The 27809-nt window shown below is 49.9% G+C and overlaps 1 protein-coding gene across 1 annotated transcript; it reads left to right on the top strand.

Moving 5' to 3' along the window:
- Window positions 1-1709: 1709 nt before the first annotated feature.
- Window positions 1710-16734, top strand: LOC144135227 (GTPase-activating protein skywalker-like). Its single transcript, XM_077667965.1, has 10 exons — window positions 1710-1864; window positions 3502-3834; window positions 6691-6807; window positions 6897-7007; window positions 10331-10424; window positions 10914-10976; window positions 11595-11713; window positions 12559-12807; window positions 14699-15054; window positions 16080-16734. The coding sequence occupies exons 1-10, from the start codon at window positions 1724-1726 to the stop codon at window positions 16213-16215; spliced, it is 1719 nt and encodes a 572-aa protein (XP_077524091.1). The 5' UTR covers window positions 1710-1723; the 3' UTR covers window positions 16216-16734.
- The last annotated feature ends 11075 nt before the right edge of the window (window positions 16735-27809 follow it).

A 27809-nucleotide genomic window follows, 5' to 3' on the forward strand; every position in this document is an offset into this window, starting at 1 on the left:
GGGGGCGGTGGGTAGCCGCGTTGTAGTGACGACGTCGGGCGCCCATTTCATAGCGTAGACAAGCTGACGGTCACAGGCTCACCCTCGCCAATGCCACGAGGAGTCCGTTTCCCTTCGCCAACCTCACACAGGCACTTAATTACCATAACCTCGCGCGCTACCACCGCCTTTACCCTACCCGCGCTACTGCGCCAATTTCCCGCTATGCAGCGAGCATGGGACTTTACCGCACTGCATAGGTCTGGCAGGCCATTCCCCGATGTTGGCTTGGAGAGTACCCTAGCTCCGGTCACCCGGCCTGGTTGATCAGAGCCAGCTGGTCGCCCGGCCTGCAGCGGGCACTGGGGCCGTTGAGGCCCTTGACTAAGGGCTGCACTCCCAGACCGAAGTCCCCGTAAACCACATTAATACAGACATTTTCCGCCGCCATCACAAAGTGTCGAGACGCGTGAGTGCAGGAGAGCGCACATTGAGCCAGGAGGGCATACTGCGGTACTCATCGACAGACGCTTCTAGTTTGTGTGGCTGCCACGACATGCTCCTTTGAGCCCTGGCCTCACCTTCCTCAGCCGTTGCGTCCTCCGCACGCATGACCCCTCAAGAATCTTTTCGGGGCCCAAAGTAATGCCCACCTTCTCACAAGTTTCGATAGGTTCCTTCACTTCAAGGTTCTGCATCGTTCACAATAACCTCTTGCCGTTTGCCTTTTCACATAGCACACCTGCAGTCCTGTGTTGTTCAGCTGCTAGCCTAGCTGACATGCGCGAGCAGTTCTTTCCAACACTGTCTTTGTTTACTCCTACACAAGATATGGTTTCAAAGCGCTCCTACTAGCTCGAAACAAACCTATATTACCAGTCCTTCACACAGCCCTTCTCTAGACTACGATAACCTGTGCTGAGAAGCCTTGCAAATTGAGGGGTATAAGCATAACGCAGTCACCGCACCGAGGTAGCTTACGCAGGTCGATCCCACCGCTGCCACCACTGTCGCGCCTGGTGCATTCCATCATTGCCACCACGTGACGTGTCGTTTAGGGTAGAAAGGTGACGGCGGAGCACACGAAAATTATTTTTATAAAAAGGTATAACATATGAGAGTACAAAGGTTCGGCACGGAGGCCGGCAGCATAACGGAAGGCTCGCTCGAACGACGGAGACCCGAACGCTGCCGTCTCGCTCCCTGTTCTTTCTCCAACCTGCGGGCTTGCTTGGCTGGCCGACGGTTGCATCACCTGCTCCGCCTGAAGGGTGACTCCAACCTGCGGGCTTGCTTGGCTGGCCGACGGTTGCATCACCTGCTCCGCCTGAAGGGTGACTTGTCAGACCGCCTTGCGGCGGCGGTTCGCGCTGGGCCCTGACAAGCCCGGGCGCGCTTGGGCGAGTTGTCGCTGGGCGCCGGGCTGTGGGCGAGCCTGCACTGGACCGATCAGCTCGGCGCCTGGCTTCAACAGGATGCCAGCGAACGAACTTTGCGGAAGAAGCTCAGGCCTGAAACTTTGGGAAAATATGCATAGGGATACCTATTGGCATTATGGGTTAGCAAGATACGATAGCATTAGAAGCTATTGACGCCTTTATTGGAACTGACGTCACTTCCGTCCAACCAATAAGCGAATTTTATGAACGATGAAATATTTTTTCCCGATGAGGATTTTAATATTAAGCCCTGGCATTAACAATGTGCAACGCCATGCCACTTACAGGCAGCAGGCAAACGGGCCATGGCTTCGCTGCCTGCATGCTTCAATAAGGAGTTTGTCGACGCTTCCAAACTCCCCGTGCCCATACCTGCTTCTCCCACGCCCGTGACGAAAGTCTACAACGATGCCATTCAGCTCATCAAGCAGCAGAAAATCAAGGAGGTGAGAGAAAGATCTTTCAGAACGGCTTCATGCACTCTTCATCAGAGTTGCTTTCTTTTACAAGTGGGCAACAATAGCATCACGACGAACTACCAACTACTCCATGCCCTAATTTTGATAATAGCGCCATGCACTTACCCAAGGAACGCAAAACGTTGCCAGAACGTTGCCTTAATGGTTACCATAGTCTGCCTATAACGTTGCCTGATTATTGCTAACTTGACTTTTTGATCACCAGGCAACGTACAATGTTTATGTAACTTTGACGTGACATTATCATGACGTTCGATTGACAAAAAGTACACAAAGTAACGTAGCCTCTCAATGTGTGTCGGCTGTCGGGCAATCCTACGCCTACATATACGTGAAAAAAATATGACCGCTGCAAGTAACTGATCGCAAGCAACGTGCTCATTTTTTACAATGCATTCACGAACGTAATGTACACAGCAAGCACTTCCTCGGCGAACGATAATGCATGAAACATTATGCTACAGCAACATTACGAACCAGAAAACGCCACCGCGCTACGCTCACATACGTATGAGTGCATTTCAGCAAGCTTATATATTCCCCAGATGAGGCCCTGGTTTTAGAGCCAGTGACGCTCACCAATCAAGCGAAGTAGTTTCGTGCGTTTTTGAACTGATGGCAAAAATTAGAAATACAAGCGAGCATGATCATGTTGATAATACCTTTTATTAAAAAAAAGCCGTACTATTACGCGCTGATATCTTTGTGCGAGAATTATCGAACTGCATTCCATAAAAATGAACATGCTAGTTTTCAAGGAGGCGCCTTTCCGAGCACTACTCTTATGTTGCTTTAGTATCCTCCAGTTACACTGCATTCACTTGGCTCAGAGAAGCAGCAGGATTAAGTAAACTACATTACCGGTGCACTATTGGCCTCGTCAGTATTATATCCTGCAAGTAATTTGTTCACAAATGCTGCCTAAACATGGACTCAGAAACGTTGTCTAGATCTCTACACCCAATGTTGGTGCAATTTATGCCCACAAACGTCGTATTGATACCATCCTGCAACATTCCGACAACGTACTCAAGGCAACGTTATGTGGAACGTCATGTTTTGTTTCCCAACGTTGCCTGGCAGTTGTTACTTGCAGATAACGTTGCATCAACATTCTGCGTTAATTGGGTAGCAGCACTGAAGGGCAACTGAAGGGGTTTTAGAATTACACTTGCTTAATGGGACAGAATGCGTGAATCCTGGTCAGGAAGCGCGCCAAAAGTATTGTGCTAGGGTTTGAAATGGTGGCGTAAAACTGCTACACTACTCTAGCTTCTCTGCACTTCGCGGCGCTGGCTAAGGCAGCAGCATGATGATGTACGTTTATAATGACGACACATTTACAAAGCAGCAACGCTTGGTCGAAAGGAGAAAACTAACGCCATCGAAGGTAAAGCCCGCGAAGAGTGGCTTTACCTTCGATCCGTAATGCGTCACCATTGGGCTTCTTTAATTCATTCTTACTAGGACGTTATATATCACCGATCTTCTGGGCGCCACAGAGTGCTGTGAGGAGACTCTTGCACATAGGCGATTACGTCTAAGAGTTGTCCATGGCTTGTGGGCCTTGAGGAGTCTGTAGCTGGATCCCCGCGTGTTCGCAGGCGAAGAGCATCGTGCGGACCCAGCACTGGCCCATCGACTACCCTGACCGGGGCGAGCTGTGGCTGAAGCTGTGCGAGGGCCACTCCAAGGGTGGCGTGCCGGACGACTTCTACCAGGGCACGGTCAAGGAGTCCCTCGGTGGCCTCTGGCCCATGGGGCTTCCGGCGTACGCCGATCCGCTCTTCTGCGAGGACTACCTGCTGTCGGCCGAGGGCCAGCAACGCGCCGAGCGGGTGCTGTTCATCGTGTCCGTGAGCCACCCCTTCATCACCTACTGCCCCATCCTGCACCCCGTCGTCTCCCTGCTGCTGCACTACCTCTCCGAGGAACAGGTCCGGCAACTCGCATCCACGACCGCTTGCCGCCGCTAACGGCCAGTAGCGGCTTCGCGTCGATTCGAGGCAGTTTTTCGTGGCAACATGTAGCGGTCGTCCACTTCCAACTTGAACACCGCTCCTTGCGACGCTCTGCGCGGAGCGCCTCTCGCGGGCGCTTGGGAAACTTTGCACAGATGCTGTGAGTCGTAGGCGGGTGATACGGGTTTGTCGTCTGTACTGCAATTTTCCCTTAGAGGGTAGCCATATGCCGCACCCGTAACCCTAACCCCCCCCCCTCTCTCTCTCTTCTAAGTCACCAAGCTACAGTGCGCCGGCAACAGCTGCTACAGGCCGGGGGTAGCGTAGCGACATATACAGACGGTTCCACAATTAAACGCGCACCATTGAATGCACCTCACGGCATAACCGGTCAATTTTCGAGCTCAAATTTCGCACAGAAATGGCATTTGGTCGGAAGAATTGTTTTATACCACATTTCTTTGGAGTACTTGCCTGAATTGATAAGAAAAATTCAGATAATGGCATCGTCTGCGGCGACGACGAAACGATTCCACCGGTGGCGCCATCTCGTCGGTCGATCGAGGAGATTTGGCAAAGGAGGTGTTGGTAGTAATAGCTCTATGAGGAGGGGTGTCTTTTGAGGGAGGTTTGAGGACTGTTCAGCAAGTGCTGTGTCAGTGATCACAAAAAGCTTAGTTTGGCCAAAGTTTGAAGAATTTTATGGTACAGCATCTTCAAACCTCCCGCAAGGCACTCCCCCGCCTCCTTTGCCAAATCTCTGCGACCGAGAAACGAGATGGCGCCACCGGTGCAATGGCTGAAAAGCGGCCTTTTTCGTTTCGTCGTCGCCGCAGGCGATGCGAATACCCGAATTTTTCTCATTGATTCAGGCAAGTACCCCAAACAAATCGTATACAGCAATTCTTTCGACGAAATGCCATTTCTGTGCGAAATTTTCGCTCGAACAATTCACTGATATAGCTCTGAGGAGCTTTCTATGGCGTGCGGTTAATTGCGGAACACGGTGTAGAATTCGGAAAACCCGCCTACGACCAACCTTTGAACATTGCTACGACTCCCACAGCGCCTGCGCAGTAGTTGCCCAAATGCCCGCGAGTGGCGCGGCGCGCAGCGCTGGAAGCACGGAGTGGTGGTGGAATTGGAAGGTGTACGACCGTGTACAGTCAGGATCGATGTGAAGGTGATGACTTAGACATTATCTACCTTGGCTTTAGTGTACCCAGCTGTTTTGAATAAAGCATTATTATTATTATTACTGAACCTGAACCGCCAATTTTATGGGACTGGAAGCAACCGTCACATCAAGAAATATTTATTTGTTTTGATCCGCTGAAGCTGAACTGTTCGCCTTAACACTGATCGTGACGTGGTTCGTGAATGTAAAGTCATATGCTCTGTTACCAGCAAGTCCCCGGCAACGACCAAGTTTGCGACCAGTTTGCACTTGATAGAAGTTAAAGGAATGCGCCGTGACGCGCGGGGTTGAACTTGCGGACTGACTGCAGATAAAGGATCTCTTTCAATTAATGGCTAAATGTATGGATCTTCAGTGCTGCCGGGCACAGTTTGCTTCGTCAGGTGAGCTCGCACCGCACCTTGTGCGTTGCTTATCGTACTAAATAAGCGCTCTGTTGTGCATTTTAGTTCAACATAGCACATCCCTGGACGGGGCGACATGAACACATGGCAGCCGACAGAGCCGTACGTTTATTATTGCACGGGCACGCAGAAACGAGAGCCCAGTAAGTTGATTATCAACTGAGCTTCCTTGTGTATAGGCGTCAGAAAGGGGGCAAGGGATTTGTAGCCTTCAAATAAACGCCACACGGTAAACAAGACACGTACACAAGCTTGACTAGGGGAGGGAGAAGAAGCAGGAAACAAAACAGGCTCAGAGGACTAGAAAGGTGGTTCAAAAGTTTTGTACGTCTTTTGGGTACGTGTGTACGTGTCTACACAGCCTTTTGTAAGTACGTGTCTTTACTGTGTGGCGTTTATTTGTCGGCTGTAGTTCTCTTGCATCATGAACCACCAACTAGCTCAGAAACAAATCTTTTTGCAGAAGGGAGACGTTCCAACGCTGAGCAGAGAAGTCTTGAGCACGCGGAAATAGGAAGCTATAATCGTGGCATAGCCAAGCTTCTATGCCGGAAGGCGAATCGATTATTGTGAGATGCTTCAGTTGGCACTTGCATGTAATGTTACTGGGCCCCTTTGGGTCTTGTAAGTTCTCTAACGTGTGCCTAACGTGTGCCTGCAACATATCCAATGGGCATTAAAACTCCTATGGACGTCTTATGGGCGTTCAGAACGTCCGCAGGATGTCGAAGGGTGTTCCAGTGCCCATTTGGATGGGGCGGACTTTCTCTGCGGCTACCTGTTCAATTTGCGCGTTTTCACCCCCTGGGTTCGACTCTCTGCTGGCAAGCGATGAAGGCGCTCCAGAATCGAAGGTCTCGCATTTATTGTTCTTACATCCGCATCGCTGGTTCAGCAGCTATGGCGTCCCTTTCCTCACGGGATCGAGTTTCAGGGGATCAAATCTCGGATCAAGTCACGGAACCAATTCTCAGCCGTGGTGGTCAAATTTCCATTAAGGCGAAATGCGAAAGACGACCGCCCGTGCGGTGTGCGATGTCATTGTAAAAGAACCCCATGTGGTCGAAATCACTCTTCTTTTTGCGACTTTTAATATTTGCCTCCCCCTTACAGCTCTTTCGTCATCCCTTGGTTCGGCTGGAGTGACAGAGTCACAGCGCCTTCCTTTTAGTCCCTGTAGCGCTATAGATGCTTCAGACCAAGTGATTCGTCTGCTCATCGTCTTCGCAGACGTACGAATGCGTGTGTGCCCTGATCGAGGGAACCATCGTGCGCCACCTGAGCCAGACGCGGCTGATGTACGACACGTCGTCCCACACGCTCATGCAGCTCACCAAGCGCCTGGCGGTAGGTGGCGCGGTGTTCCTGCTCATGGAGGCTCCAAGCCATCGAGCCTGCTCACTAACCGCAGTGTGCGTTGTGCCTTGCATGTTCAGAAGAAGACCTACACCCGGCTGCTGCGCAAGGTCCAGCAGGAGGACGAGCTGGAGAAGATATTCCGCACCTGGCAGCTGTGGATCTTCCGCGGACTGCCCTTCTACCACATGGTGCGCATGGGCTATGGATATATCGGCTGTTGTAGCGAGGACGCCATTATGGCGGGAGGCTTGCTGACTTGCTATTCCAGCCAGTCATTCACTAATGCAGTTAGGTTGCTTTGATGAGCTTTCTGTGGCCGAAGTTTCCGGAGCCCTTCACTACGGCGTCCCTCATAGCTTGAGTCGCTTTGGGGCGTTAAAGCCTCACAAACAACAAACCAAACCTTTCTTTGCCCTTGAATTGCTTGGCCTAAGCTGATAGCGTGCATCAGTCTAAACAGAAGGGAGTAAAAAGGGAGTAAGCGGTCCTAGGGAGTGCGCTAGAGTATAACTTGCTCCCTTTTTATTCGCACTATAGCGTGCTCGTGTTTTAGAGTGTGAGGTGAAGGTCATCTCTACGTCGCGGCCGCCCCGTTACAGCATATTTCCATATCTTGTCAACTCCGTACCTAAATCCTCTGCCACCCCCTGGCTATACGCTCTGCTTCCCTCGGAAATAACTCTGTCGCTGAGTTTTGTGGCGAAAGCTGGTATGAATTGCTGTTACATTTCCATAAACAACGTTCGCAAGTCAGCGCGTTTACACATTGCTCTGTGTTCCTCTCGTGCACTCGTCTTGTTCGAGCTAGAATTATCTCCATTCGAGTTCAAACTAAACATTTGACCAGCACTGTTTCAACTCGAGTTATTGATCAATTCGCTCTCGCCCTACTTAAAGTTTGCCGCCTCGGTTAGCTCATTTGGTGGAGCTACTGCCTAGACTGCAGCATTGCCAAGAAAAGTCGTCCCGTAGTACAGCTAACGTCGTATTAGTCGGATGCAACTCAGGAATGAAGCGCCAGAGTTATTGATCAATTCGCTATCGCCCTACGTTGTTTTCCGCCTCGGTTAGCTCATATGGCGGAGCGACTGCCTAGACTCTGCAGCATTGCCAAGAAAAGTCGTCCCGTAGTACAGCTAACGTCGTATTAGTCGGATGCAACTCAGGAATGAAGCGCCAGAGTTATTGATCAATTCGCTATCGCCCTACGTTGTTTTCCGCCTCGGTTAGCTCATATGGCGGAGCGACTGCCTAGACTCTGCAGCATTGCCAAGAAAAGTCGTCCCGTAGTACAGCTAACGTCGTATTAGTCGGATACAACTCAGGAATGAAGCGCCAGAGTTATTGATCAATTCGCTATCGCCCTACGTTGTTTTCCGCCTCGGTTAGCTCATTTGGTGGAGCTACTGCCTAGACTGCAGCATTGCCAAGAAAAGTCGTCCCGTAGTACAGCTAACGTCGTATTAGTCGGATGCAACTCAGGAATGAAGCGCCAGAGTTATTGATCAATTCGCTATCGCCCTACGTTGTTTTCCGCCTCGGTTAGCTCATATGGCGGAGCGACTGCCTAGACTCTGCAGCATTCCCAAGAAAAGTCGTCCCGTAGTACAGCTAACGTCGTATTAGTCGGATGCAACTCAGGAATGAAGCGCCAGAGTTATTGATCAATTCGCTATCGCCCTACGTTGTTTTCCGCCTCGGTTAGCTCATATGGCGGAGCGACTGCCTAGACTCTGCAGCATTGCCAAGAAAAGTCGTCCCGTAGTACAGCTAACGTCGTATTAGTCGGATACAACTCAGGAATGAAGCGCCAGAGTTATTGATCAATTCGCTATCGCCCTACGTTGTTTTCCGCCTCGGTTAGCTCATTTGGTGGAGCTACTGCCTAGACTGCAGCATTGCCAAGAAAAGTCGTCCCGTAGTACAGCTAACGTCGTATTAGTCGGATGCAACTCAGGAATGAAGCGCCAGAGTTATTGATCAATTCGCTATCGCCCTACGTTGTTTTCCGCCTCGGTTAGCTCATATGGCGGAGCGACTGCCTAGACTCTGCAGCATTGCCAAGAAAAGTCGTCCCGTAGTACAGCTAACGTCGTATTAGTCGGATGCAACTCAGGAATGAAGCGCCAGAGTTATTGATCAATTCGCTATCGCCCTACGTTGTTTTCCGCCTCGGTTAGCTCATATGGCGGAGCGACTGCCTAGACTCTGCAGCATTGCCAAGAAAAGTCGTCCCGTAGTACAGCTAACGTCGTATTAGTCGGATGCAACTCAGGAATGAAGCGCCAGAGTTATTGATCAATTCGCTATCGCCCTACGTTGTTTTCCGCCTCGGTTAGCTCATATGGCGGAGCGACTGCCTAGACTCTGCAGCATTGCCAAGAAAAGTCGTCCCGTAGTACAGCTAGCGTCGTATTAGTCGGATGCAACTCAAGAATGAAGCGCCAAATGCCCCTTTCTTCCAGCCAACGATATCGATCGGCAGATTCTCCCCCTCGATTGGTCCCCCCCCCCCCCCCCCTGTCCGATTCACTTGGGCATAGGTGCCAGCGTGAAATGGCAGGGTGTGGCTGATGAAAGGGGAATAACCACGGCCTAATGGGATTAACCTCGGCGTCATGAAAATCGGTCGACGCCATTGGCTAGAGGACCCTATGGGCATTGCCGCTTCGTTCTTGAGTTGTATCCGACTATAGTACATGTGGGCTTTAGTGGGCGCCTACCTCACTATTACTGTTTCAAGCTCATCTGGATAACAAGCGAGCACCCGCGTGTTACTTAAAAGCATACATGGTCCTCGGTGGGAACGCTGGTAGCAGAACCGCAATGAGAAGGTATACTACCTATTGCATAAATACCCCCTTTGCCTTGCATAAATATATACCTAATTATGCAATATATAAATACATTCCATAAATATATACCTGCTGCATTTCATGCAGTGTGTATTCCTGGATTACGCCTGTATTAGCCTGCAAGATTTTCATTACAATGCTATGATGGCTGCGGAACATCGTTTTTGAGGTTGGGTTATTTATCTGGTAAGTTGCTTGTGTTGCATAATAATAATAATAATAATAATTGGTTTTTGGTGGAAAGGAAATGGCGCAGTATCTGTCTCATATATCGTTGGACACCTGAACCGCGCCGTAAGGGAAGGGATAAAGCAGGGAGTGAAAGAAGAGAGGAACAAATAGGTCCGTAGTGGAGGGCTCCGGAATAATTTCGACCACCTGGGGATCTTTAACGTGCACTGACATCGCACAGCACACGGGCGCTTTGGCGTTTTTCCTCCATAAAAACGCAGCCGCCGCGGTCGGGTTCGAACCCGGGAACTCCGGATCAGTAGTCGAGTGCCCTAACCACTGAGCCACCGCGGCGGGGTTGTGTTGCATAAAGTTGAACACCCTGTATTGTGCAGTTGGTCCGCGAATGCAGTTGGGCCGCGAATAAGCTTGAACTGGGGATTGTGTTGAGTGAAGAAGGGCCGCGTTCGCTGCGACCACTGCAGGTGCGCACCATGGACTGCTTCCTGATTGAGGGCGTGCGGGCGCTGTACCGCATCGCCATGGCCATCCTCATCCTCTTCGTCCAGGAGCACGCCAGTGAGTGGAAAGAAAGGGAGAGCCGACTGGACTTAAACCCACCGCTCTATCATACAGGCTGTAAAATCGAGGACACAGTGCCCCGGTGACAAGTGCTCTCCTCGAACGTTCGGCTTTACTGTGCTGGGGTTCTCGCGATGAACGATGCCGCAGCTAGTGGAGATTTGAACAGCACGACTGTTTGGCATTCATGCCCCGTTGTTTCATACAATGCTAACCTGCGTCCTATAGCCTTACTCCGAAAGAGGCCGGCGAAATGTTTATATTCACTGATATTTAGCTTATGATGGCGGGTGTGACGCTTCATGATTGGCGGCCTTCATGCATCACGTGACATGCGACGGAAGTAAGTTGTGACTTCATTGCGTTTTCTGTTACGCTGGATGCTGATGCCGTATAATTAAGCCCAGCAAAACCGCAACTGCGTCTCGGCATGCACGAGTGTGCATATACATCTCCCTATATATTGCATCCTTCCTCTGCTTTCAGGCGAATTCCCCGCCGAATCGTTCATGGCACGAGTATTCAGCGGAAAGAAAGGCAAGGGCAAAGGTGAGGTGCCTTGATTAGGCCTTCCTTCATGAGACCCAGTGCAGAAAGCTATTCGCCCGCTTTTGTGATCCCTGTCATGAAAATCATGAATCATGTGACGCTGAAACACGCAGTACAGTTTAGACGGGCACTGTATACGTGCAAAGTGACCACTCGTAGCACTTGTAATCATTGTCTGACAGTTTTGAACCACTACGTAGACTTGATATAAATTCGTTTTCTTACTTGCACTAGACGCTAAACGTACCGCAAAAAGTATATTCTTCCTCCTCTTCAAGACCATTCTCGCTGAAAACAAGAGAAACACTCCATACTGTTTGAACTCGGCGGGGATGATGAGGTGCTAATTATTTTACCGATTCGGTTGTTGGAGAAGCTGTGCCCCCTCAACTTGCAGTCTGTGAAATCCAGTTCCGAACGCGAGAACGCTGTTGAGGCATGCAGTCTGCAGCTTACCGAAGGCTAAAGTACACTGAAGAAGCAATCAACTTTGCTCTTTATTAGCCACGTGGTAGCTGTCGTAGAAATGCGTGTGCGGGGTCGATCGAGCCTCAGTTCATAGCGGCTCGGGCTCTGTTCGGTATTCATCGGAAATGTATAGCGTGGTGTATGTACCAGGCGGCTGTTCGGGAGACCAGTCTCCGGACACGGGGAGGTTCCTGGACCGCATCATAGTGTTCTGCCGGGACATGCCTTTCGACGTGGACAAGTTCCTCAAGACAGCCTACAACATCCAGGTACGTGCTGCATCGTCATGCTACGCGTCACTATAGTTCACCAGATATCGTATCCATATACGTTGCGGTGACAAAGGGCAAACAGGCGGGCAGACGAGAGCCTCGGGAGCTAACTTCTTATTGGCCGAACATGTGCCGACTCTGGGATGCGCTCGGGGTTGGGTCTTAGGGCGTTATAAAAAAAACTGACCACTAGCTGCATAGTAATCAACTTTGTACTCCTGCTCTGTTTTTCAGCAACATGCAAGTGCACCAGCCGCAGCCGGTTATCAATCTCCGGGCAGAGCATTATATACCCGTACTTCCCTCATAAAAATGGTCTATAGACAGTCTATAGACTTTTTATAGACTCTATTGCCTTTCTATAGATACTTAATTTTGCCTATTCATAGTCCATGGATTCTCTATAGATAAAAGTGTATTAAAAGTGTTTGGCCATAAATCTATAGATTGCCTATAGACTGTCTATAGGATTTGCATTGAATATAGACTTCATTAGGATTTGTCTGTAGAAAGTTTATATACTTTATAGACGGAAGTCGGCAGACCGTCTATAGACTCTAAAAAAATTTGTAGGGGTGCGGCCGCTGCTCGCTGGTCTAGCCCAGACCGAAGCCAGGCAGTTCATTGGCTTACTGCTCCGGCACGGCTTTTTTTTTTTCAGATATTAGCATGAGACACTCCGCAAACGTATGTCCTTCCGGTATTACCTTTATATCAACTGTCCGTCTGTAGACTGTCCGTAGAGATTTTCAGCCCCGCAGCCCTGTGCACTTCGTCTATCGATTGCGGTCAGATTCGCGTCACACTCCGTTGCGGTGATACCCCTAGTCTCTCGCTCTCAGGGCGTCAGCGCCAAGGTGCTGAACGACCAGCTGCTCAAGTCCGAGGCTGTCGTGAAGAGCAGCGCCAGCAGCCGCCTGCGCTCGGCCACGGAGACCGGCGTTACGGTCAGCCCCTCCGGCAGCTACCTGCAGGTGACCTCGTCCTGCCTCTCCGTCAAGGACAACAAGTTCAACGCCGCCTCGCGCGCCATGTCGCCGGGCATCATGCCCGTCTCCAATTTCCGCTCAGAGGTGCTCAGTGCTCAACAGGTACGACGCGCCACCTCTGCGGATGCGTGCTGGCGGATGGAGATTAGCGCGAAACCCTGGTCAGTGCCGCAGAAGCAGGGCAGCCTTGTGCATAGACTGCTGAGGAAGCGTCCTGAAAAATCAGTTCCCTGTCGGCCGCATTATCTTAACGAAATAGGTTCTAAAAATTTATCTCAGCGAGTTCCTTAGAAACGGCGTGCTGCGACACTCCACAGGACCCGCCGTGGTGGCTCAGTGGTTACAGCGCTGGGCTATTTATCCGGAGTTCCCGGGTTCGAACCCGACCGCGGCGGCTGCGTTTTTATGGAGGAAAAACGCTAAGGCGCCCGTGTGCTGTGCGATGTCAGTGCACATTAAAGATCCCCAGGTGGTCGAAATTATTCCGGAGCCCTCCACTATACGGCACCTCTCTTTTCCTTTCTTCTTTCACTCCCTCCTTTATCCCTTGCCTTACGGCGCGGTTCAGGTGTCCAACGATATATGAGACAGATACTGCGCCATTTCCTTTCCCCCCAAAACCAATTATTATTATTATTATTATTATTATTATTATTATTATTATTACTCCACAGCGGTACCATATAAGCCATAAGCGTACCAAAGGAAAATGAATTTTTAAAAGTGCACAACCTATCTTTCGAAAAAAAAATCCAGAAGGGCACGTAATGGGACTTTGTTAGTAAACGTGGTGTGCACATGCGGGCCTCCATGAGCATATTACTTCCCTGACACAAAGATCTGATATGTAGTTAGTTTTTAAGTCGTCAGATGACATTAACAGCGCTAAGTGGAAGCCGCGGTGAGGTAAAGCTAGAGTGGTCTTGGAAATTCCAGAAAAACATACAAAGCGATTGTACGGATTAATTGCGAACTAGAATTTTCTTAGCGAAGTGATACAGCGCAGGAGAGATATGGTACACGGTGAGAGACACGGACGAGTGGTCGTCCGTACATGCTTCAAAGAGTTAAAATGAAACACCGCGCCATCAAAGAACGCGATCGGCTCAAACTTCTCCAAGTCTTTCTGCAGTCTCGTATCACATTAAGCTGCCATACCTTTCCACCCGAAAGAGAGAGCGAGGCAGAATCAACACATGGATGGAAGACATACAATATGGCACTTGGACTACCGATGAGCACTTGAACTGAACGCTTCTTCAGCCTTGGCATTCAGAACACCCTGGATGAGCTGCTGGCAGCCCATCGCCTTGCTCAACATACTCGCCTGACACTCACACTAACTGAACGTGATGTCTTATGGACGGTTTAACTCTCCCCCGCACACCACGAACCATACAACATACCTCCCGATTAATCTTCGCAAATGAATAGTCAACCGACCACTACCTTGGCATATGCACCCTCAGTTCAGTCACTCCAGGCCATGGGCCCCAGCAGAATATCTCTGGCGCAGATTGGATACCATCCCCAACACACTTTTTAGGCGCAGCAGGAGCCATATATCGCAGAATAACTATCACGGTGTCGAAGTCGGATGGCTCCTTAGTCAACAGTGCCTTCATAGGCACATCCGAGCCCTCCCTGGCTCAAGAAGCCGCGATAGCTTTGGCAGTGACCACCAACCGAAAAGCTGCCATAATCTTGACAAATTCCTAAGCAGCATGCCGCGACCTCGTGCACCGCAAAATAGGCCGAGTCGGCCTCCAAAACCAGTGCACAACCTTAATGCATACGGCCCTTGTGATCTGGAACCTGCAGACGGCAATGAAGCATCCTTTTCCTCATATCACACCTACGCTACCCCACTCCTTTCTTATTGGGTCGTCCAGGAGGATTACAGGTGGACCAGACGTACTTACCCACCTCTCTTCGCAAAGCAGAACACTCACATACTTCATGTGCGGTGTGTGACCCACTTTGCACTGCGCAGATGGCCGTGTTGTGGAACTGGCTGCCGCCTCGCATCGCCATGCTGCAGCCGGAGCTGGTCTACTCGACCAACGAGCACGGCAGCAGCCTGACCAACTTCTACCTGCGCTCCGAGAGCTGGGAGCCCACCGTGCTGGTGGTGCTGACGACGCGCGAAGAGCGCTTCGGCGCCTACTGCTCCACCAAGTGGCAGGAGCGCAAGCAGGCCTACTTCGGCACGGGCGAGACGTTCCTGTTCACCTTCGTGCCAGAGCCCAAGCGCTTCGCCTGGGTCGGCGTCAACTCGACGCAGGACGTGCCCCACTCCTGCAAGCTCTTCCTTTCGGCCAACCAGCGCATGATCCAGATCGGCGCCGGGTACGACACTGGGGAGCTGTTGCGATCTTACCGCGGGCCCGGACAATAGACCGCTGGCAGAACTCCACTCACCGCCCCCCCCCCCCTCCACGCTTACTAATCGATGCGAAATTTGGGGCTCTCGGAACAATCGCGCTGGCTTCCGCTTTAATTATAACAGCTGATGACTACAAAGATAGGGGAAGGGACATCAGCCTACAGCTCACAGTGGCTCGCACACACATACACTGTCACAGTCACTGACAAAGTGACTCAACGCATCTTCTAACTTCTGAAAACCCCCTACGGCATCAGGGGTGAAAATTTCGCACCGGAATTTCGTCGCTGATATCATTAGACCAGGAGCGGTTATAAGTGGGGGAAGGTCCTCCCCCCTCGGCGAGAAATTTTGTTGGAATACCACGAAACGTCCCCTTTTTTGACGCAGTCCAAAAAAGTACGTTGCGCAAATCGAGCTGCCCCTAAGTCTCATCAGTCAGACCATGGCTGGGATACTGTAGAAGTGCAGTGGGATGAAATGTTGAAGGGAAACGGTGAAAGGCGTATGGCTGTCATTCTTTAGCAGTGTTCGTGAGCTATGTCTAGTCGGAATCAGTGCATACCAGACACTTTGAAAAGACGTCTACATAGCGTTATTTGCGCATGTGCGAATTTCGTACCAATTTCCTCTCTTAACATGGCTGAGGACTAGTGCGGGACTCAATTAAGTCTTGTGATATTAATGCCCAGAGATGTTTAGCATGGCTGACCACGTCCTAGAGCATGCAGTTGCAGTATGTCTGCGGGAACAGAAAACTTAAATGGTGGCACCACTCCACAATCATGTGATTAACTAGAATGGAACATTCTGGAGGTCAATGAGGTTGTGTCTTCTTGTGTAATTCGGGCCTGTAGTCTGTGCGGCCGTGTGCGGGTTCTCGCTGGGATGGTGCTATAGTTTTGACCTCTTTATCCAGGGCTAGAATGTAAAACGTCGGATGCTGTTGTGTTTACAGTGGGCAAAGCCATGACCTCTGTTTGTGCAGGAACGGCATGGGGCTGTACGTCGACGGGTCTCTGGAGAAGGGTCGCACCGAACACTGCGACACGTTCGACAACAGCCCGCTTAGCAGCCACAAGGACTTTGTCGTCCGCATCCTGGAGGTCATCGGCTTCAACTGATCTCCGGACTTGGCGGCCGGTGGCAATCGCCACCATGGCGTGCCTTCCGTACAAAGGCTCACAAAAGGCGTTGCCCCCGCCCACCATTCATTCATCGGATTCATCCAATTTGCGTAGTGGTCCACCATGCACGATCACTGCCCGCTTGAACTGCGCGAACTATAGGCTGTCTCAGATGACAGACTTTGAAGCGGGGCGCTTTCAAGAAAACTTTCCGTGGTTCACGTGCGAGGAATTAAGGCGCGCCACGTGGGCCGTGCGTACGTTTTGCGGTGCACATGACAGATGTCAAGTTATATCAGGCGCATCCTCGCTGGTGCATTCGAATTCGCGTGCTGTCTCCCTCCGTCCGTGTTAATGGTGGGATAGCTGCTACGCGGTAACAGACGGTTATACGAGGCACTTGCAAGGACTGCCCCGGACAGCGCAATGCCTCTGATCTGCACAGCCATCATCTGCAGATGACTTCGATACATCCTACTTCGTGATTCGTTGATAAAGGAGCCATCGCCCGTGCATGTCGCGTCGCGAGGAGTCTCAACGATTACTATACAACGTTTATTTTCAGTGGCGCCTGAGCCAATGTTTCGTATACCGTTTTTTTCTGTTTTGTATGCGAAGGTACAAGTTTTATAACGTGCGTCTTCTTGGCATTCAAGAAATAATATTGTCCTCGAAATATGTGACTAGTCTTATTGCGACCTTTTTCTTCGTGCCGAATATTCATTTTCATACAATTGACTGCGCCAAGCGCACGTTAACGGCCAATAAGGGACGTGCACAAGCGCTTGCATACCTCGCCTGAGTCGCGTCCACCATTCTTGTTTTCTTTCAAGCAGCATGAAAGACCTAGCTCACATTGTCTACAGACGAAGGCGTCCAGGCATTCAGGGCACTCAGTTTCTGGCGCTATATGTAGCGCCTTTTACAAGGCCGACTTCATGTGCGTTACGCACCACGAGGCTCTCGATTCGAGGCAGGTGAGGAGGAGGAAGAGACAAGAATAAATCTTGGAGATGATGGGTATAAGGCCGCTGCCCTTATACTCTCGATGAACGCTTTCTGGCCCTCGAGGTCGGAGCTGGACAGGGCGGCTTTCCACTTCATCCTTTTTCTTTTGAGATTAAACAGCGCTACATATTTAGACGTATACACTAAAAGACTTGACTGGACGGGCGCTGACTCCATGTTTATTGACACGTATGTTAGTTGAACGTATAAGACGACAGTGAGCGCATGCGCATCTATGCCCATGCAGAACGAAAATGTCAGGATAAAGGGGTGGGGGTGGGGGTGGGGAGGGGGGGGGTTAGGTCGAAAAACAACATTCTTGCAAGATGACAGCATAAAAGGCCTAATCTACAGTGCTTTTTTGCTGCAATCTTCGGAAAAATTGTTTTGCGACCCATATATTTTAGATTCCTATCTTTTCTATCTTTTCGAGATTTCTTTCGTGACGTTTCTCTAAAGCTTTGCACATAGTTAATGTAAATAGAATATAATTTCAGTGTAATAAATACCTTGTTTAAATGTTCTGTGGCGCAATGACTAGCGCTGCATTTTTAAATTCGAAAGACAGCAGGTCGAATGCCCTATTAAATTTGTTTTTTGTTTTATAGGAGCACGCAAACGATTTATCATCTGCTGTGGCTTTCTGTTACCTTTTAGGTTGCATTCCTCGGTGCTTTGGTGTGGAACTTGCTGTTTGCAACGCTGAGACGAGCCGGGAGCAGTGGGGTGTACTGAACATTCTGAGAATGGAAACGCGCGAAATTAAAGGCTCGTAAACGACATAAACAGCCTGGGGACATCGTGTTTAGGCTCCTGCGGTTGTTGAAGGAATTGTGTCCGTAGTTTTTCCGAGTTGTGTCTTTTGTAGAAGCTGGGTACTTCCTCCGCAACACCTGATCTGGATACCTGGTCACCAGGGTATCGCAGGAACGAGGCAGACGAGCACGCAGAAACTACCAAGCTAGGGCTACGCTACCTAAACCTACAGGGATACCTTATAGAGGTCAGTGTGGTAGGGGTACGCTGCACTGAAGCATCCCGTCGAGACAGCAGCGGCATAGTGAATGAACTGCTCTCTCAACGCACTTGTTTAACACTTTTGAATAGTGCCTCAAGGCATAAAAGAAATGAAATATATATTTACGGTAACAGATGTGCGGATTGAATTCCAGAAAGAACCGATCATGGGGTTCCTAATTGTCCTTGCAACATGGCAGCACAACGGTGGAAGTGCTCTCTGCTGGAGCGCAGGCTACGAGAGCGACGTGACGGCTTTCGTGCATGTGGAAGACCTTTCCGGAAGCCGCTCGTACACTCTAAACACAAACACACCCATATGGGAGTAAAAACGGTGTAAACTGTCCTGTAGCGCACACCCTTCTATTAAAGGGTGTGCGCTAGTGGACAGTTTTACTCCTTTTTTACTCCCTTTGTTTAGAGCGTAGCTTGCTTCGCACCGTAGAGTTTCTTAATACAACTAGAGGGAAAGCTGGCGGCGGTGCACTTCATCCATCGTGGACAAACGTGGGAATGCCGGGAAGACGAGGTTTCTTGCTTGGCTTGGCTATTGTTGGATGCATAAGATGTGAATTCTGCCGTAGAAATACGACACTTCTCGAAGCAAACTTTGGAGAAATGCTGTAAAAACTTTTCATTTCAGCTTAACAGCGAACTTTCACTCGCGTTAAGTCTATTGGAGTGAAAATATGCACTATTTAAATATATTTAGAAAATATTTAGAAACTCAATGCTTTGCATTGCGCATAAGGCGTCATTTCATAACTCTCGCCAGAGGGATCTCTGAGGAGCTTGCGATATTTAAAGCCAAGGCGTGAAAGATAACACACACACACACACTGAGAAAGAAGAGGAAAATGACAAATTTAATTTTTCAGTAATACATTCAATATCTGGTGCGTATACATGGACGTCGTTATATTACATTTGTAGCATTACGTCCTGCGAACACTCAACGTTTCTTGTTTTGATTCTGCCCGGTTTCGAACCCGACCGCGGCGGCTGCGTTTTTATGGAGGAAAAACGCTAAGGCGCCCGTGTGCTGTGCGATGTCAGTGCACGTTAAAGATCCCCAGGTGGTCGAAATTATTCCGGAGCCCTCCACTACGGCACCTCCTTCTTCCTTTCTTCTTACACTCCCTCCCTTATCCCTTCCCTAACGGCGCGGTTCAGGTGTCCAATGATATATGAGACAGATACTGCGCCATTTCCTTTCCCCGAAAACCAATTATTATGTTTTTATTCTGCATATACGGCCTCTCTCTGAGCCGACTCGTGGTGTCCGGTGACCATGTAAGGCCAGGCTTGCCTTGGCCCACTGTGAGGAACTCCACACGCGCTGTCGGAAATCAGAACAGATATTTCATTCGTGACTAGTTTTTGAGGCCGGCATGGAGCACACTTGCGAAGGCAGTTCGTCCTTTAATACTTAATCTTTTATAACACTCGTGTGCCAGCGTGAAATGCCAACGCGTAAAGAGGCAAGGAAATGTAGTAGGACAAAGCTGACAGTGCTTCCCTGCGTGTATCGTGTATCACATGACCTGAAGAATCTGGGCAACAGGTACATCGTTGAGGTGCTTTTATCAGCCCCGACAAAACTGTCGCATGCGCCCTTACATTTGAAGGAAGGCCGCTTCACCACATCAGGCGCTCAATAAGTGAAGCGCAGACCACTTTGTGATGTTTTTTTTTAAGAGTCGTGTTGGTGTCGTTCATATAGGTTACCGCTGCTGTGTGGCCTTGTTTATGTGGGACATGCTGGCAGGTCTTTGAACATTCGGCTGTGTTAACACCGCAGAAATGCAGAACACATTTGGCTGCCCATCGCAGCAAGTGTAATTTAGCAGCTTTTTTTGATCGCCCACAAAGATCAAATCATATGCGGGATCATCGAAGAGTATCATATCGCTGCAAACGCCACAATATTTATCAACTGCTGCCCACACTTGCTCTGACAGAACAAGAAAATGATTTTTAGATATTCGATGAGTGCCTTTGCCGGTACGTTGGAAAGTTTGCACTTTTAGCTGTCTTTTGTCTTGAAAATTGGAAAATTGGTCGTCGGGGAAAGGAAATGGCGCAATCTGCCTCACATCTCGCCGAACCCCTGAACCGCGCCGTAAGCGAAGGGATAAAGGACGGAGTGAAAGATGAAAGAAAGAAAGAGGTGCCGTAGTGGAGGGCTCCGGAATAATTTACACCACCTGGCGATATTTAACGTGCAGTGACATCGCACAGCACACGGGCGCCTTAGCGTTTCGCCTCCATCGAAACGCAGCCGCCGCGGTCGGGTTCGAACCCGGATACTCCGGATCAGTAGCCGAGTGCTTTAACCACTGAGCAGTGCTGGAGGTAACGCGTTACAAGTAACGACGTTACCGGTTAACGCGATACTTTTACCGGTAACGAATTGTAACGTACTCATTACCATTCCGGAGCTGTAACGGGTAACATACGTTAACATTTTTCGGTAATGTGAGGTGTCACGTTACTAGTTACTTTTTTTTCCAATCGTCCCCTACTCCGCGCCCTTTTTTAGAAAAAAATGCGCAGAACACCTAAAGTGATGTCGCTAAACAAAATGTACAGGTGCTCTCGACGACCTTTGTTGCGGCTCGCATGCATGCCAGAAAACACCTGCCCTTGACGACACACACAACAAAAAAAAAGTCCGAATAGCCATAAAACTCTCTAAAGAGTGGAAGCATGTCGAGCATTTTGGAACATCACATTTTTCAGAATTACTGTAAATTTGTTGAGAGTTCAGCGTTGTTTTCTTAGTGAATTTGGAATTGATGATGAAGTGTCATTTTGTGTTTAAAGTGACTTTCAGAAAATTGCTTCACCGTGTGCTACAGAGTTAGCAGCCACCACATGTAACTCTACAGGCAACGTAAAGCCACTATAACATTGCTAAGCTCCTGCACATTTGTGCAAAGTATTATCGTTGAGTTAGGATTTCGCGTAAAATCGTTGTTTGGGTTAGAAGGTTTATCTGGAATAGGAGCTTTATAGAATTGTTATCGTGAGTTCTTAGGGCGAAGACGCACTAATTAAAATTAATGGTCATGAAGTAACGGCAAAGTAACATGCGCTACATTTTTTTTTCGGTAACGATAACGGTAACGCGTTACCTTTTGTTGTTGGTAACGTAGGGTGGCAACGCGTTCCTTTTTTTTTTAGCGTAACAAATAACGTATTTAGTTATTTTTCGCGTTGCGCGTGAAAGGATCGTGGCAGTGTACATGTCGCTTTGTTCGAACACCATGTTGCAGCGGACGCAGCGATACTAGTTGAACATCTCTCCGTTATCGGGCTGTTCAGATACCTCGCGTAACCTCGATGCCAAAATGGAGGGCGAGCTCTGGGGGGCGACGGAGGGCGGCAGATAGGAGAGGGCGCTGCTGAGCTTCGGGGGAGAGCGATCGCCTTCCGTCCCTGGCGGCGGAGGCTACGACTCGTCGACCACTGACGGCTCGTCGGCGGGGTTCTCCATACCTACACCGCCTCGTCTTGCGGCTGATGCTGCTGGTTGTGTGAAGCATTCATGGTCCTTGAGAGGCGTGTATCTGCTGAGGAGCCTGTAGCTGCTGGAGTGGCGGCGACTGGGGCGGCATGGGCGGCCCGTTGGCCATGTCACAGAAGCAGGTCTTGAATCTCGGCGTGTCCCATGACGTGGCGGCACATCTGCTGATCATCGGGCGAGGCGAAGTCACACACGCTGCACTTCCACGGCACCGTGCCGGGTGCCGTGCGTTGCTGCTCGGAACATTTGTTGCTGGGCGCATGCCACAGCCGGGATGAGGCCCGCCAGCGGCTGTCCCTGCACTGGCGACGAGATGGGTTTGCAGGTTAGTAGTGACTCCTGCAGGGTACTCATGTGAGGTGCATTGGTGCGGAGGGAAATAAACGGAGCAAGTGACGGTGGTTGACCTCCACTGACGCTCTACGTAGCCGAAGTAGAGTTAGTAATGGCGACCGCATTTCGATGGAGGCGAAATGCAAGGAATTCACAAGGACACCGATAACGTCATGTGTTGGCAATGTGATAGAATTAACACTTGTTTGTCGGAAATGACGCCACTCCCGGTCTGGTGGCGTCATTTCCCTCACGCTAATGGGCGAATTGTATGAACGACGACGAATTTTTGTCCTGATGAGGCCTTTAATGCTTTTGCATTAAAACACCCTTGAGCGGACGTCAAAGAACCGCATGTGGTCGAAATAAATCGGGAGTCATCCGCTATGGCGTCTCTAAACCATGTACCATTGGCAACAAACGAAATACGAACAGTGGAGTGCGTGGTAAAAGGTAGTACATTTTTACGCCGTCTGCCTGTCGCCATCAGAGACGGGAGCGCTCATCCTTCTGTTTTATCTGGCGTTCGTTTTCGCGGTTTGCCACTGGAGCGCCACATTCGTTTGGCGATTTCCACTGGTCGTGCTGGAGCAGCTTTTCTTGCTCCGGGACGACGAATTCGAGTTCCGCTGGTCGTTTGGAGCAACTCCGTTCCATACGGAGCGCACTAGGTTGATCCGCCGACCCGCGGCAGATCTCACCGGAACTTGTAATTGGCGATGTCGTCACTTTCGAAACACTTGTGATTTTTGGTTATTTTTAGCGTGTGCAGGAATGTCAGCGGGGAACACTGAGCGCTGTTTCGCGCGCGTATGCCGTCTTCGCCACCTGCATCATAGCGGTTACAACTCTCAGTTATGGCATCGTATGGAATGGCAATAGCCCTCGCATTGTCTGACGAGAGCTCGTCGGAATCTGGGTCCGCGCACTCGGACAGCAGCAGCGACAACGAAAAGTACCTCTTCGAAGTATTTTTCGAGAAACATTTCGCAGAAGCCCCTGCGAAGGGCGATTTCCTCGTTGGAAATTGCCCGTAAGCATCTGCAGACATACGATACATATTCATTTGTGAACTTACATGAAGCGTAACTGTGCTCCTCATTGCCTACGAGGTTCACCGAAATGCGGTGCACCTCGGGTGTAACATGAACAAAGCGACTGGTAGGTTCCGTCACGAAAGAAGTGCCTGCTCACCGCTATAGTCGCCCCATCTCGTCGTCTGCTTACGCGTATTTTTGCGCCGGAACTGCCAGACCTCTACTTCCGGAACCAGTACTTCCGCTGCGCTCTCTACATGCTCCGCTGGTCGACAACGGTCGCTGTGCTCCGAGCCGGATTGGGGCGCTCTCTTGCGATTCGAGCGCCTCGCTTCGGATCCACCAGTGGAATTCGTCATTACTTTCCACCGATCTCAACTTGCTCAGCGCGGCTTAGCTGTAGCCCGCATGAATGAACCGAGCGCTCTTAGCTTCGTTGCCTGCTGCGCTTTGATTTTGTTTCTATCATCGCTCGCTTATCAGCGCTTATCGGCGTCTGGTTGCGATGACCGTGAGAAAGACCGATCGGGTGGCGGTCGGTCTCCGACGCGGCCTTTGTTGAATCGCTTGCCTCTGAGAGTGAGCAGAACTGCATCGGCGTACTGACACTAGAAATGTGGCGCACCAGTAGCAAACGAGAAAACGAACCTCAAAGAAGCTATAAACTATCGCAGGCCGGAAGAGCCCGCCTCCCTCTCTTATGACGACAGACAGACGGCGTAAAATGAACATTTGTCCACGCGCTCCGCTGTTCGCATATTCCATTTGTTGTCGATGGTACCATACCATACCATAGCTATTTTTGTCGAAACAGAAGTGAATGCATTAAGAACAGCGGAGCGTCCGGCGATTACTACTGTCCGTACTTGCATCATACTATTCGCAAATTCCGTAGATGGTGGCGCCGCGCAGCGGCGACGTCGAGAAACGCCCCTCAGATGATAAGCGCGAGCAGTCGTGAGTGCGGGAGCTAGCTAGGACTTGCAGTTTCGACTTGCTTTTGTTCGCGCTGCGCGTCAGCGTCGTCAGGCTGTTGCGGTGGAAAAAAGAACGTACAAGAGCAACAGGATGTGGTGCGTGCCGCGATGCACAAACCGGGCATTGTGTGGACGAACAAGTCTGCATTCTTCTCCCGCCTGAAGAAGCAGTGAATGGTTAAGCTGCGCGTCGGGAAACGTGTGACACCGCCGATGGAGGTGTGCAGTGCCCAATTCGGATATTAAGACTTCTTCGGGGGCCGTATTGGTAAGTGACGTGCTATTCATCTGACTAGTAATACTATCATTACTATTAATACTATTATTACTATTAATAGTAATGGTGGCATAATAGCAAATCGACTTAGTCGGTTTGTGCTAGCATAATAGTCGACGATAGTAGACGAGAAGGCCAGGCAACCAAGCGCGATTGACACGTGATGATCGCGCGTTTCAGCATACGCACCACCCGCCGCGGCTATAATGCACTTAGCTACGAGGGTCGGCGCATTTCCCGTCTGCTCAGACCGGCGAACTAGGCCTGCCTCTCGAGCTTCTTATGACGCTGCAAGTGTGGCGGCGTGAATGACTCCTCAACGATAGTTTGATTGGCGTCTGCAACACTTAATTCGTGTGTATTCTCTGGAATTACGAAAAAATGCCAGAACGTAGTTTGAAGAAAAAATTTATTTAAAACCAAACAAGCAACTAGGACTAATTCTCGAACTCTTAGACCGGTGCGTGTTTGAAACGCGCAATCACCGGCTATCACTTGCACTTGCTTTTGAAACGCGCGATCACCCGGTATCACTTGCACTTGCTTGCCTAGCCGCCTCTTGATTTGCGCGAAACGCGTTGGTTTTCCGGCCGCTGTATGGATAGATGGATGGATAAGGCTGAACCCTTTAGATCGGGTGGTGGTTCAAGCCACCTAGTCTTGACTTGTGAAATTTTACTCTTGTCTTGATTTTAGCCACCTATCAGATAACCTTCGCTTGGTCACTTCTACCCGCTTAAAATCTTCCCTTCAATGTCCATAAGCCCATATATATATATATATATATATATATATATATATATATATATATATATATATATATATATATATATATATATATATATATATACTTATGAAGGGAGCTAACAGTCACCGAAACCAAGGTACATATGATAATGTTTATTTTTTTATGTCTAGTGCTAGTCAATGGGATTATAATGCTTACATTATTCTATCGGTTCAAAGAAAATTACTTATAAAGCAGCAGAAAAAACAACCATGCCGCCGGTGGGATCCGAACCCACGACCCCCGAATATCGCGTCCGGTGTTCTTACCAACTTTAAACCGATAGATTAATGTATTATAATCCCATTGACTAGCACTAGACATAAAAAAAAAAAATTAAACATTCCCCTATGCACCTTGGTTTCGGTGACTGTTAGCTCCCTTCATAAGTTTGTCAAAAACGAGTCCTTCATTTCCTTTACCTTGTCTGCTATATATATATATTCTTTGGCAATTTCCAGCTTAAACATCCGGCATGTTCCCAGTGTTGATTTCGTCAGCATCCGTTTTCCACAGTTTTTTTCTGTTTCTTTAGCTTTTTTCTTAGCCGATAACTTATCACCGATGTTACTTATCATTGAGCGCGGCCCTGGCGCCGTGAAGCGCAAACACTGAGCGGAAATGAGGCTGAGAACTCACGATCAGGCGCCGCTCGATATTGACATAACTCAAACCCAGAGCCTAACGATATGGATGGCGCTGACTTGCTCCGCAGAGTGAGCGGGCATCCAGGCACCCTCGATTACGTTGAAACCATATCGCAGCTGCTTTTCTGCGGGCAATTTGCATATGCTCGTGGCTGTGCGGTTGTTTGTGCTCGGCTCCGTTCGTGCTCGAATATCAGTACCTGCTTTGTAATTTCGCTTCATTTCAACCCGCACAGCACCGCTTGCGTGCTCTATAGACAAGCGTGATCGAGACGCAGCCATGTGCATTGCATATCTGGGTGAGGCGCTCCGCTGCTGCCTGCACGCTCATTTTACTCTGCGATTCGGGCAACACTTCAGACTGCACTGCGTATGAAACGAGATCGTGCCTCAGTTATCGCATGCGTCACCTAATACTACAATTTATGTGCAAAATGTGGACTCGCATACCTGCAAAGAGGCATCTATTCCATAAACACACTTCACTCCGTGCGGCTGCTGCTTGACTGGCGTCCCATAATTTCTAAGTCGCATTAATCGAAAGTTAGGAATGACCGTATACCTTTAAACTGGACATTCCAGACAAATGTCAACATACCCCGAAAGAGCCATAGAATCGATTTTTACTGAGAACGAAAATTAGAAGGAATTGTCCTCAAAGTCCCTTTAATACAAAATCCTATGCACATCAGGCGAACAGTACAATGCAGTGCAAAGAGTAAGTACACTGCAGCCATGCACAAGGCCTGGTGAGGCACTTGGGCTTATTGCTTTTGACAAAGAATGTACATAAGGGGTTGGCTTCTGAATAGTGGTGCTCTTGCAGCATCAGTGGAAGTCCAAACTTTCAGAGGGGTGAGGACGAGTGTTGCTCTCACAGTCAAGTGATTCGTCCACACACCTGTCTATAAGACGCTCGAGCGGCGCACTCTGCTGTGCATTGATGGCAATAGCCGCTGCCTGGCAAGCCCGATATAGCTTTTCAATAGTTGAGGAGTTAAACACGACTCATGGGGAAGTGTATGGACAATGAGATCGGGTGTCGAGCCCCGGGCCACCCGTAATTGATGCAAGCGTACTCTCCGGTGCGCTGTTCGAGCGTTGTAGACGGTGCGTGGACGCATCACAGAGTACGGATACATTCCGAAGTATTAGCCCGGAGTATCAGGAGTCAGTCGGCTATTCCATCTGGTCGGTGCGTTATTTGACTTTGTCTAGCAAGGATATATCGCTCCATATCGAAGGCAAACAGGGCTTACCACTCAAGGGCGCACGGCGGCCTCTTTCGGAGGGTACTCGCAGGGACTCCGACGCGGTCCGAATTGGTGCCGTAGGCTTCCAGCGTCGGAAACAGGTTGGGGCTTCTGTCCGAGGTGAGCCCACCGGCCGGCCGGTGCACCTACTACTTGCGTAGGTCCAGCTTGAGGCTGTGGCAGTACTTGGTCGCGTCCTTACCTTTACTGCTCCTTTTCGGGTTTCAGAAACCAACCTTGCCTTAAACTGCACCTTTAGCCGCTCTTTCGGCCTCGCAAAGGGCACCCCTGGCCTACCTTTAGCAGCTCCTTTCGTCAATTCAACGTGGCAACCGAGTACGATCGGCGACCGCTTTTCTGATTCATCAAGTTCACGGAGTTAATGAAAGAAATCGATAAGGTGCCCCATCGCGCGAAGCCGGCACGGCGAGTGCTGATGGATCGCCAGTGCCCGATGGAGCTGTTTTACGATGAGCTTCTCGCGAGGTGCCGCTTTTCGAAGCCTGCCGTGCTGGAACTCTTGCCTGTGCTGCCGCTGCACCACTGCCCCAACGGACGAGGTTGCCCCGTGCCGCTGCTGCTGCGACTGCTTACCACCCTTCGCTTTTACGGTGCGGGAACTTTCCAAGTTGTTGCCGGCTACCCTGTCGATGTATCTTTACTGGTGGTATCGAACTGTCGCCCCACTGCAAGCAGGGAAACACCGATCGGCAAGCATCGATGTGC

The sequence above is a fragment of the Amblyomma americanum genome, chromosome 5, assembly GCF_052857255.1.
Source record: "Amblyomma americanum isolate KBUSLIRL-KWMA chromosome 5, ASM5285725v1, whole genome shotgun sequence".
Lineage (NCBI taxonomy): Eukaryota > Metazoa > Arthropoda > Arachnida > Ixodida > Ixodidae > Amblyomma > Amblyomma americanum.